General features: G+C 38.7%; 1 protein-coding gene across 2 annotated transcripts in view; it reads left to right on the top strand.

The window, feature by feature from the left end:
• Nucleotides 1–12950, top strand: part of trrap (transformation/transcription domain-associated protein) — a 157327-nt gene that overhangs the window by 89654 nt on the left and 54723 nt on the right. For both annotated transcript variants that reach the window (XM_062056086.1, XM_062056088.1), the window contains 8 exons: nucleotides 34–247; nucleotides 402–581; nucleotides 776–922; nucleotides 1017–1136; nucleotides 5142–5429; nucleotides 5498–5635; nucleotides 5715–5827; nucleotides 10353–10488. In XM_062056086.1, coding sequence (XP_061912070.1) covers nucleotides 34–247; nucleotides 402–581; nucleotides 776–922; nucleotides 1017–1136; nucleotides 5142–5429; nucleotides 5498–5635; nucleotides 5715–5827; nucleotides 10353–10488 — 1336 coding nt within the window. The remainder of the gene's footprint in view (nucleotides 1–33; nucleotides 248–401; nucleotides 582–775; nucleotides 923–1016; nucleotides 1137–5141; nucleotides 5430–5497; nucleotides 5636–5714; nucleotides 5828–10352; nucleotides 10489–12950) is intronic.

The following is a 12950-nucleotide window of genomic DNA, read 5'->3' on the forward strand; positions in this document are numbered from 1 at the left end:
TCAAGTGAATGTTTGCTTCATCTCACCATTCAGGGATGAAAGTCTGTCGGGAAGTGACATCACATCCAAGTTGGAGCCTGCTTTTCTCTCCGGACTTCGCTGCACTCAGCCACTCATCCGAGCCAAGTTCTTTGAGGTGTTTGACGCCTCCATGAAGCGGCGTGTCTATGAGAGGCTCCTTTACATTGGCTGTTCTCAGAATTGGGAGGCCATGGGTAGTCACTTCTGGATCAAGCAATGCATTGAGGTAAGACATTTAATCTGCAAGTGTGCTGAGGCAGTAATTCAAAAGATGCTGTTGACTTGCAAACCCAGTCATTTTTGTTGTGTTAGCTAGTTTCTGTCAAGTAGTCTGATATTGTGTTTCACACCTTCTAATCTGCCGTCTATGTGCTTATTAGCTGCTGCTGGCAGTGTGTGAACGTAACACCGTCATAGGCACCAGCTGTCAGGGATCAATGCTGCCGTCTATCACAAACGTCATCAACCTGGCGGACAGCCACGACCGCGCTGCTTTCGCTATGGCAACGCATGTCAAGCAGGAGCCGCGCGAGAGGGAGACGAGCGACACTAAGGAGGAGGTTGGGCGCCGCACACACTCATGCACCACAATACGTCAGGAGACACACTGTCTCACATCAATTAGCACATTATCCCATTCGGAGCGTGTAACATACTCTCATCCTGAGAGAAGATGAAACCATTGTCGGTCTTCACACTTTCATCACATTCTCTCCCTCACACATTAACATGAGTGACATTTCCTCCCATGTAGGATGTGGAGATAGATATTGAGTTGGCACCGGGTGACCAAACCACTCTCCCTAAGACTAAAGATCAGTCTGAGAGAGACGCCGGCAACCAACTGCACATGCTTACAAACCGCCATGACAAGTTCCTTGACTCACTGCGAGAGGTCAAGGTAACGTTGCGCCTGCTAGATACAGTACATATCACTGAATTGACTCAATAGCAAATTAATCTTGATAGGTCATAACCATTTCCTAAAATTTCAGACGGGTGCGCTGCTGAATGCTCTTGTGCAGCTGTGTCACATAGCCACTCCACTGGCTGAGAGAACCTGGGTCCAGCTATTTCCTCGCCTTTGGAAGATCCTCTCAGACAGGCAGCAGCATGTGAGTATAGTCATGTTTTCAAAACATAATTACATCTAAAATTATTATTACCGGTATGTCTAATTTTTAAGGGGAACAACACTTTTTTAAATTTATTTTGCCTATCATTCACAATCATTATGAGAGACAAGAAGACAAAAGGTTTTTTTTGTGCTTTCTAACATAAACATCGTCTTGTTCTTGGTGGCTTGCAATGCAGCTAATGGGAGCAATCAAATCTACCTCTAAATCATTTAAAAAATGCATTAAAAAACCGTCAACAATACTTAATTTACGTTCCGTAACCCTTATAATAACCAAGCTGTAGCGACATTGTTATTGTAAGAGCGAACACTGAGGAACTATTTTTCTATCGTAGTACACATCAGTGTGCTACGGTATTAGCCGTAAAAGCTAACTACGGCAAGAGATAAGCTAGCTTCTACAACAACACGAAACATATTTGGGTTTGTATTGCACAACACTGCGATACGACACTAATTTGTACTGACTGAAAAACATGAACAATCATATTACAGTATCTGTAAAGTATTAGCACACAATTTATCTTTTGTTTGTACACAGCTGAGCTCGCCAGACAGTGTATGTACTGTAGTTGTACTAATACGCATGGCGTGCTGCGTGTATCATGATCGATATTAAAGTGACTCACTCGATCCACAATTGTTCATGTAGTTCAGCTGGCCAAGGACGTTTCCTGTTGATTTTTTGCAGTTCCCCTTTAAATTACATTTAGGCTACGTTCAAACTACAGGGTCGGATGTCCAATTCAATTTTTTTTGTCAAATCCAATTTTTTTAGTGGCCGTTCACATTACAAAAAAATTGATTTCTAATGTCAGTGCAATCTGACCTGCATGCGTACATGTCGTCATGGCGTCGCACGCACTGAAGTGTTTTCAGTAGTAAAAATGGCTTCAGCTCTTGTCAGTCTCAGTACTGGCACATTTGTGGCACATTTCAAGGATTTTGTGCAGTCAAAGTCAACATTTTCTGAACCAAATCATTGCATAGAAGATTAAGAAGAAAGAGGACAAGTAATTTGGCTTTTACAGTTTTATGGGGTAATTTGCTTTGATGTCTGCTTGAAGAGAGTGTCTGTGGGCGAGCAGTAGTGGTACAACTTTCAGATGAATCTCTAAATCATATTATATTCACCTGTTTTCTGCTCCGTTGTCAACAATTTATTTTGTAACCGTCTATTTTAGCGAATAATTATGACGCTTATCGCTATTTGATGATATTCTGGTCGGATGAATGCGACCGGAGCACGGGAGCATTCAAATTGAGGACGCATTTATTTCCACATACGAAAGAGGCCAAGGTCGGATATAAAACATTTGTAATTGCAATGTTCACACTGACATGAAACAATCCGATACAGGTCGCATTATGGGCAAAAATATTGGAATTCACCAGCAGTGTGAAGAAGGCCCTATGCCCATTTCAAAACACTAAAAACAGTCACACCAGTGTTTCCCATAAACAGGCAATGTTGGGGGTCTGGTCAGGGGTGCGGATGTGCCGGTGTCAAAATGCTGTAATTGCATACTTTGTATACTTAGCTATGATGGGTGTATTTTCTGACTGGGCGTTGAGGGGATCCGGTTTGGTAGCCGTGGGATTAGGTCTCTGCTTTTTGCAGATGATGTGGTCCTAATGGCCAGGATCCTCAGACCTCAATGAATCGGTTCGCAGCCGAGTGTGAAGCAACTGGGATGAGAGTCAGCACCTCCAAGTCCGAATCCATGTTTCTCGTCCGGAAAAGGGTGGAGTGTCATTTCCGGGTTAGGGACGAGATCTTGCCTCAAGTGGAGGAGTTCAAGTACCTCAGAGTTTTGTTCACGAGTGAGGGAAGAGTGGATTGTGAGATTGACAGGCGGATTGGTGCGGCGTCTTCAGTAATGTGGACACTGTATTGATCCTCTCAATTTACCGGTCGATCTACGTTCCCATCCTCACCTATGGTCATACGCTTTGGGTTATGTCCGAAAGGACAAGATCATGGGTACAAGCGGCCGAAATGAGTTTCCTCCGTCAGGTGGCGGGGCTCTCCCTTTGAGATAGGGTGAGAAGCTCTGTCATCCGGGAGGAGCTCAAAGTAAAGCCGCTGCTCCTCCACATCGAGAGGAGCCAGATGAGGTGGTTCGGGCATCTGGTCAGGATGCCACCCGAACGCCTCCCTAGGGAGGTGTTTAGGGCACGTCCGACCGGTAGAAGGCCACGGGGAAGACCCAGGACACGTTGGGAAGACTATGTCTCCCGGCTGTCCTGGGAACGCTTCAGGATCCCCCGGGAAGAGCTGGCCGAAGTAGCTGGGGAGAGGGAAGTCTGGGCTTACATGCTTAGGCCGCTGCCCCCGTGACCCGACCTCGGATAAGCGGAAGAAGATGGATGGATGGATGGATGGATGGATGGATGGATGGGTGGGTGGGTGTATTTTCTTTAAAATGGCAAATCAGTATCAACATATCTTTTTCTTGTTGCATTATATCATTTTGCTGTAGTTTTAATTTTTGCTGCTTATTTTATTACTATAATGTAACACCGTCTGCCTGCTGTTTGTACACCCCTGGCTTATTAACATATACTTATTATTCTGCCCTCCCAAAATGTTGGAATTTAATTTGGCACATATGCACACAGTCCTTCAAATAAAAAATGAAAATAACTTCCAAGTTGAGGTTGTGTAGTGATGTTCTCCACAATGAATTACTGTAAAACTGAGCACACCAGGAAACAACCTTAGTATACATATTAAGTGCACATAAGTTTAAGAATCATGTTAAATCAACAATACAGTTTGGCATGAACTGGGGAAAAAAAGCAAGGCAACTATACAGTATTGGTTCTTATGCCCTAGCTTAATGCTAACATTCAATGGACGATCCAATTGACAGGCTAACAAAAATTAGCACTGCGATTATTTTAAACTACAATCTGCAAATGCGTTATGTTAGTTATTATACAGTCACAAAAACTATTTGGAAACAAATATTAACCACTAACGTTGCACTCCAGATCTCGTCAGCTCCTCAGCACTGTGTCTGTGTCCGTGTGTGCTAACTAGCAACAGAAGCCTGTTATAAACCTCAAACTCGAATTTTTACAAAAGTCAATGTTTTGTTGAACATGATTGTCAGATGACAGCACATACATCGACCTGTAAGAGGAAGTGTTTCCTTCCTGTATCGCAAAATCTTAAGAAATAAAGGAAGAAAAGTATATACAGGTATATACTTGTGGTGGACCGCCACATGTATATGTATACATGTTTTACATACATGTATGGGAAACACTGCACACAAGTATGACCTCGACCTTGGCCATCCCAACAGACATGGTTCTGCCTAATGAGGGCATATTCATTTGCACTAAATAGGAACATTAGAAGCTGAGGAAGGAAAGCTTTAATGAGCTAAACTAACCAAATGAATATGGAGTATTTTGAAAAGGGGTTGAAAGGCCCTGATTTGAAGTGATTGAGCTTTTTGGTATCTGATATATGCTCTCATTAGAATTTTAGAGATGTTTCTTCACGTGACAGATTTCCAAGTCACACACATTTATTTTGATGCTCCTTATCACATGATTGCATGACAGCTTAATACTTCTGATGAAAGCGAATGTTCTTAATGTCGTCGTTACTCTCTGAAGGAGTAATGCGCTGACCAATTGGTCTTCATTATTACTAGCTTAATTAAAGGGACCACCAAGGCATTAAATATTCAATGCTGTCAATAGGCACTGCAAATTCTAGTCATTTATTTCTGTTGGTGTGTTATGTGGGTGTGTTATGTTTGTGTGCGATCAACACCACAGTCCATCTGCTTGCTGAGGATGTGCTGATTGCTGTTTTGCCCTGAACGTCAAAATCGCATTTTCTTACATTGATCTATATTTCTAAATGGAAACTTACTCCTTGTATCCTGATGGGCTGTTCTTGTAGCCTTTTTTTAAAAGTAAAAATCATGCGTTTATCAATATAATTTGCTTACCTTTACAGGCATTATCAGGGGAAATGAGTCCCTTCTTGTGCAGCGGCAGCCACCAAGCCCAAAGAGACTGCCAACCCAGTGCACTGAACTGTTTTGTGGAGGCCATGTCTCAGTGTGTGCCCCCTATTCCCATCCGTCCCTGTGTGCTCAAGTATTTGGGAAAGACACACAATCTGTGGCTACGATCCACACTAATGCTGGAGCAGCAGGCTTTTGAAAAGGGCCTGAGCCTGCACAGCAAACCGAAGCAAAACACAGAAGTCTATGAGCAGGAGAGTATCACGCCACCTCAACAGGTGAGGTCTCGGTATAGCGTTTGCTTGCTAGCATCCTGCTGTAAACATGCTTTTTTCTGTCTTTATAGGAGATTCTGGACTCGTTGGCAGAGCTCTATTCCTTGCTTCAAGAAGAAGACATGTGGGCAGGCCTGTGGCAGAAGAGATGCAAGTTCCCTGAAACTGCCACAGCCATTGCCTACGAGCAGCATGGCTTCTTTGAACAGGTGAAATTAAATCGGAATCTAATTCTTCCATCGTTGAGGTATTTCCTCACAGTATTGTTCATATATTGTGTGTTTACAGGCCCAGGAAAGCTATGAGAAAGCAATGGAGAAGGCTCGAAAAGAGCACGAGAGGAACAATGTGTCTCCTGCCATATTTCCTGAGTACCAGCTGTGGGAAGATCACTGGATACGGTAACTACTTTGATTCAGATCAAAATCAACTATTCTACATATAAATGGTTTAGGCCTGTCATTACTGGTACATTTAAAAAAGTCTGATCAAACAGTGTTGTAACAAAGCTTTTAATTTTTTTATATGTTATGGCAGTGCTACCTTTATTTTAGTAAATGAGGAATGTGTTTTTTTAGCGAGAGAAAATCATGTTTTTTGCAAAAAAAGAAACTGTAACATCAGTATTTCATTTACTATTGCCCAAAACAGTGTTTATTTGTGGTATTGCTTGTATTACAACATCTTCTTTCTGGAAGTGAAAACCAGTGGTGGTCAACCAAGCTAAGATGCCTGTTGTGCAGCGTGCAAACTGTCTGAGTACAAAAGAGGCTTAAATCTTTCTTCAAAAAGCAGATACAGTACGAGCAAAAAAATCAAACTATGCAGTGGAATAGATCTCTATACCTCATCAAAAAAGATTTGTTGTGTGATATCAAGGATAAATGACGACGGTCGCGTTCCCAGACATATCGAACTATTGTTCTCCAGACGCCATTCTACTAATTCTACTATTTGGTATCAAGACTCTCCTGGATAAATATACATCGTTTTTGCTCAAGTAAGCTTGCATTTCATGATTTAACTTTGCGTCACTGCCATGTTTGTGTCTGTTGCATGCATTGTTTACGAGTAGCATGTTTTTCTGCGTCTTTATCATAATATTACTATAGATGTCAACAATGTGTATGTGCTGAAAGTTGCCTTCAGTAAAACAATTCACTCTTTTAGGTCTTGCTCACATTTGCTTTCTTTTATTTAGACATGCAGAGTTGGTGCTTTTCGAAACACTTGTAGCAAACATGTGTTTAAAGAATTACAAATAATACCAGGATAATACTTAAATGGGAAATAATAACCATTAAATGTATATCAAACAAACCTTTAGCGAAGTGATCACTGCAAACTCATGCATTCTTCAACTCTGGAGTGTGAGCTGCTTTTCTCGTTGTCGTTTCGTAAAACCTTGCACTATTCAGCCATTCTCGATTACCTTTCGAGAAAAATCCAAGCAATTTTTTGAGACATTTGGAAATTAAAATACATACAAAATAAATATTGGTAAACAAATAAATAATTACCGGTACCTCAATTTCAAAGTTCCACTGTTTGCATTGCACATATAGTAATAATTATCCACCTTTTCTAGAATGTTGCCTGTCATTCACAATCCTTATGTAAGACCAGAACACATATGTTTTCCTTTTTTATGCATTCTAACTAATAAATAATTGCGAGCAAATCGGAGTCACTCTATACTGCCAATAAAGCGCTGAAAAACAATTCCATCAATGTTTTATATACACGCTGTAATTATACATGTAATGTAATGTAATGTAGTAGCAGGCTTAATAATAACATGTAATATTTACTTATTTTGATCATTTTAAGCATACAGCCGTGCATTAATTTCACAAACGCATCACAACGTTCGCTTTTTTCTTGAGCAACATCACTGATTATTACTCACTGCAGATTTCATGAGAGCCAACAAACATAATAACACATCACTTAGTGTATATCTTCTTTCAGTAGGATGCCGACTTTTAGGATATTGATATGTTCCCGTTTGGATGAAGAATGACTCATAATCCTCACGAAGTGAAAAGGGGTGTGGAACGAAGCGTCTTTTCGGGTCTTTTTCGCCATATGCGGGTCCAAGTTGGCTGTTGAAGTGTACCAACTTCTTGCTAGCAAAGTGAGAAGTATATATATATATATATATATATATATATAGTATATATATATATATACTATATATATATATATATATATATATATATATATATATATATATATAGTATATATATATATGTATATATAGTATATATATATATGTATATATATATATATAGTATATATATATATGTATATATAGTATATATATATATGTATATATATATATATGTATATATGTATATATATAGTATATATATATATATACAGTATATATATATGTATATATATATATAGTATATATATATATATACAGTATATATATATGTATATATATATATATATACAGTATATATATATATATATGTATATGTATATATATATGTATATATACAGTATATATATATGTATATATATATGTATATATACAGTATATATATATGTATATATATGTATACCGTAATTTCCGGACTATAAGCCGCTACTTTTTCCCCTCGTTCTGGTCCCTGCGGCTTATACAACGGTGCGGCTTATACAACGGCCTGTTCTTCTCCGACACCATCAAAGAGGATTTCGGTGGGTTTAGTACGCAGGAGGAAGACGATGACACAATTATTAAAGACTGACTTTTCATATACCGGTAGGCTGGTTATTTTGATAACGTACATGCGAGCACTTTGTATTACTTTGCACCGTTGTATTATTTGTACTCTGCACGAATGCTGTTTGCCATGTCAAAGATGTGAAAGTTTGATTGAATGATTGAAAGATTTATAGTTAATAAATGGGACGCTTTGCGTTCCCAAACAGTCATCTCTGTCCCGACAATCCCCTCCGTGGTAGCAGGAACCCCTATATACTATGGTAATTACACATCAAAACCCTGCGGCTTATAGTCGGGTGCGGCTTATATATGGAGCAATCTGTATTTTCCCCTAAATTTAGCTGGTGCGGCTTATCGTCAGGTGCGGCTTATAGTCCGGAAATTACGGTATATGTATGTATACATATATATGTATATACAGTATATATATATAAGTATATATATATATATGTATATATATACATATATTTATACGTATATATACATATATATATATATATATATATATATATATATATATATATATATATATATATATATATATATATGTATATATGTATATATATATATATGTATATATATATATATATATATATATATATATATATATATATACATATATGTATATGTATACATATATGTATATATACTATGTGTATATATATATATATACATATATGTATATTTATATATATATATGTATATACTGTGTATATATATATATATACATGTATATTTATATATGTATATATATACTGTATGTGTGTATATATGTGTATTTATATATATATATATATATATATATATATATATATATATATATATATATATATATATATATATATATATGTATGTATGTATGACATTCTTGACTTTCAGTGAATTCTAGCTATATATATATATATATATATATATATATATATATATATATAGACACTTGTGATTTAGAGCTATATAAATAAACATTGATTGATTGATATATATATATATATATATATATATATATATATATATATATATATATATATATATATATATATATATATATATATATATATATATATATATATATATATAATACCTGGGATTTATATAGCGCTTTTCTAAGTACTCAAAGTCGCTTTACATGTTAAAAACCCATCATTCATTCACACCTGGTGGTGGTAAGCTACTTTCGTAGCCACAGCTGCCCTGGGGAAGACTGACTCTATATATACGCACACACATATATATATATATATATATATATATATATATATATATATATATATATATATATATATATATATATATATATATATATATATATATACCGTAAAAACTATAAGCCGCAGGGTTTTGATGTGTAATTACCGTAGTATATAGGGGTTCCTGCTACCACGGAGGGGATTGTCGGGACAGAGATGACTGTTTGGGAACGCAAAGCGTCCCATTTATTAACAATAAAGCTTTCAATCATTCAATCAAACTTTCACATCTTTGACATGGCGAACAGCATTCGTGCAGAGTACAAATAATACAACGGTGCAAAGTAATACAAAGTGCTCGCCTGTACGTTATCAAAATAACCAGCCTACCGGTATATGAAAAGTCAGTCTTTAATCATTGTGTCATCGTCTTCCTCCTGCGTACTAAAACCACCGAAATCCTCTTCGTCGGTGTCGGAGAAGAACAGGCCGTAAATAAGCCGCACCCTCGTATAAGCCGCAGGGACCAGAACGAGGGGAAAAAGTAGCGGCTTATAGTCCGGAAATTACGGTATATGTGTGTATATATAGTGGATTACTTGGGTTGTTCCCATAGCTGGTGAAATTTATATATCAATAGCAACTTTGGAAATATTTTTGGTGAGGAAAATGGTGACGTGTTAAATACTTATTTCAGCCTTAGTATGTATGTTTGTTTTTGTTTTTTTTGTCAATGTACAATACACGTTCTGGGCTCTTCTTATCTTTGTAAGGTGGTCATCTCACAAAATCTGCAGCAGATCAATTACAGTAATCATTTTCTTTGTCAATCTCCAGTACCCCTCCCTATTTGAGAAGAAAAGAGTTATAGTATGCATCTTAGTTAAATACCTGCATAGAAATATATAACCAAAGTCAGGACACTCTGCTGCACTTAAAGCATTGTTTATTAGTCTCTGAAATTGTGAAAAACTCAAAAGTGTGTGTTGTAAATATTTTCTTTGTTTGCTCTACGTCCAGCTGTTCAAAGGAATTGAACCAGTGGGAACCTCTGACAGAATATGGCCAATCTAAAGGCCATTCCAACCCTTATCTGGTGATGGAATGTGCTTGGAGGGTCTCCAACTGGGCTGCCATGAAGGAAGCTTTGGTACAGGTGAGGCTCATTTAAGATTTGTTGCACCGCACATAGGAATCGGTTCACTAGCCTCAAACAGGCTGACATAAAATGGGAAGGATCAGAAGTATAATCAAAAGTCCCCACTAACAACATCACAGATGGTGCAGTGCCTGCAGGTTTGAACCCAGTGAACCAGCGACTCCACTGCACTTTTCTTCATTTTATTCCTGGAATCAAGTGCAGTGTTTTATATGCCGCAAAGACCTCATGCTACTCTGGGGAAGTAAACTTGATATTAGACCGCCCAGTGCTTCCATAGCCACCGGTTGTAAAAGTTGCGGTACTACAACTTATTCATTTACTGGCTGCATGTTTGCTAAGCGGAAACATAGACGGATGGAAAGCGTGTGATAGTACCTGACATGTAACAAATAATCCTGCTTTGCTCTTTCAAGGAGAATTGGAACCAATCCATTAAGTCGCTGTGTCCTGAGGTGACACCTAATTAAATTGTCTGGATGGCAACACCAATTCCACTATATCACCCACCGTATTCTTGTGCCATGCCTTCCTTACCAATTTTACCTTAGTTCATCTATTTGTTAGTCTTTTCCTTTCCCTTACCTTTCTTTTTGCCCTATTACCTTCTAATATTTATGACGTTTCGTCCTGTGAATAATTACCCCGCCATCTGCTGCGGGGTGATTTGTTTTATGGCGGCAGAGAGGAGCAAGGCATTCCTTGCTAGCGCAGAAGAGAAATCCAAATGCCCTGGCTTTCAATTAAAGGCGGCTCTTGATAAGGCCGGCCCTGTCTCTAGGACATTCATCAAGCCTTATCCCTGATAACGGCGCACTAACGGCCAATCACTGTAATTTTCCTAAGAGCTAATGCAAATACACACCTATGCCTTCTCACTGTCTTGCCCTTTTTAAGTACTGTAGTTATCTTCACTCCCTAATGTACTGTATAAATAAATGTTTGACTTTGAAGGCCCCCTGGGGCTGTTGTTTGTTTTGTACTAATCAACACAGCATTTCAGTCAATAGCAAAGGCCCTTTTCCTCTATCCGTGAGCCAGACACATCAGGTTGATTACTTAGTGTGACAACATGAATTGGAAACCATGTTGTTGTTTTTGTACAAAATAGCTCAAAATTAACCCTTTACCTTCTTTGCTTCTCATTTAATTATGACTGTGTGTGTTGACATAGCTAATGCTACCATATACACCAACCATATAAAAACAAAAGGCAACCAAAGATATTACTAAGCTTGAATTAAGATTTGCATGCACAATGACACAACATATTAATTGCATAAGGCTGTAATATAACCATAAATCTGCTGGGTTGTTGTTAATAAACAGTATGTGTGTCGCACATCTGCCGTCTTCAATACATAGATAGATACTTTAGTCATCTGCAAGAGGAATTCACATTTACACAAGGGTAGGTGTGCAAGGTTTTGGGGAGAACATACTAAAATGGCATAATAAGCTTCAAAATATACCTACACTATATTGCCAAAAGTATTTGGCCACCCATCCAAATGATCAGAATCAGGTGTCCTAATCACTTGGCCCGGCCACAGGTGTATGAAATCAAGCACTTAGGCATGGAGACTGTTTCTACAAACATTTGTGAAAGAATAGGCCGCTCTCAGGAGCTCAGTGATTTCCAGCGTGGAACTGTCATAGGATGCCACCTGTTCAACAAATCCAGTTGTGAAATTTCCTCGCTCCTAAATATTCCAAAGTCGACTGTGGGCTTTATTATAAGAAAATGGAAGAGTTTGGGAACAACAGCAACTCAGCCACCAAGTGGTAGGCCACGTAAACTGACAGCGAGGGGTCAGCGGCTGCTGAAGCGCATAGTGCAAAGAGGTTGCCGACTTTCTGCACAGTCAGTTGCTACAGAGCTTCAAACTTAATGTGACCTTCCAATTAGCCCACGTACAGTACGCAGAGAGCTTCATGGAATGGGTTTCCATGGCCGATCAGCTGCATCCAAGCCGTACATCACCAAGTCCAATGCAAAGCGTCGCCGCTGGACTCTAGAGCAGTGGAGACACGTTCTCTGGAGTGATGAATCCCGCTTTTCCATCTAGCAATCTGATTGATGAGCCTGGGTTTGGAAGTTGCCAGGAGAACGGTACATTTCGAACTGCATTGTGCCGAGTGTGAAATTTGGTGGATGAGGTATTATGGTGTGGAGTTGTTTTTCAGGAGTTGGTCTTGGCCCCTTAGTTCCAGTGAAATGAACTTTGAATGCTCCAGGATACCAAAACATTTTGGACAATTCCATGCTTCCAATTTTTTGGGAACAATTTGGAGCGGGCCCCTTCCTCTTCCAACATGCCTGTGCACCAGTGCACTAAGCAAGGTCCATAAAGACATGGATGACAGAGTCTGGTGTGGATGAACTTGACTGGCCTGCACAGAGTCCTGACCTGAACCTGATATAAACACACTCCTTGTGGACAGCCTTCCCAGAAGAG

The sequence above is a fragment of the Entelurus aequoreus genome, linkage group LG08 (genome assembly GCF_033978785.1).
Source record: "Entelurus aequoreus isolate RoL-2023_Sb linkage group LG08, RoL_Eaeq_v1.1, whole genome shotgun sequence".
Lineage (NCBI taxonomy): Eukaryota > Metazoa > Chordata > Actinopteri > Syngnathiformes > Syngnathidae > Entelurus > Entelurus aequoreus.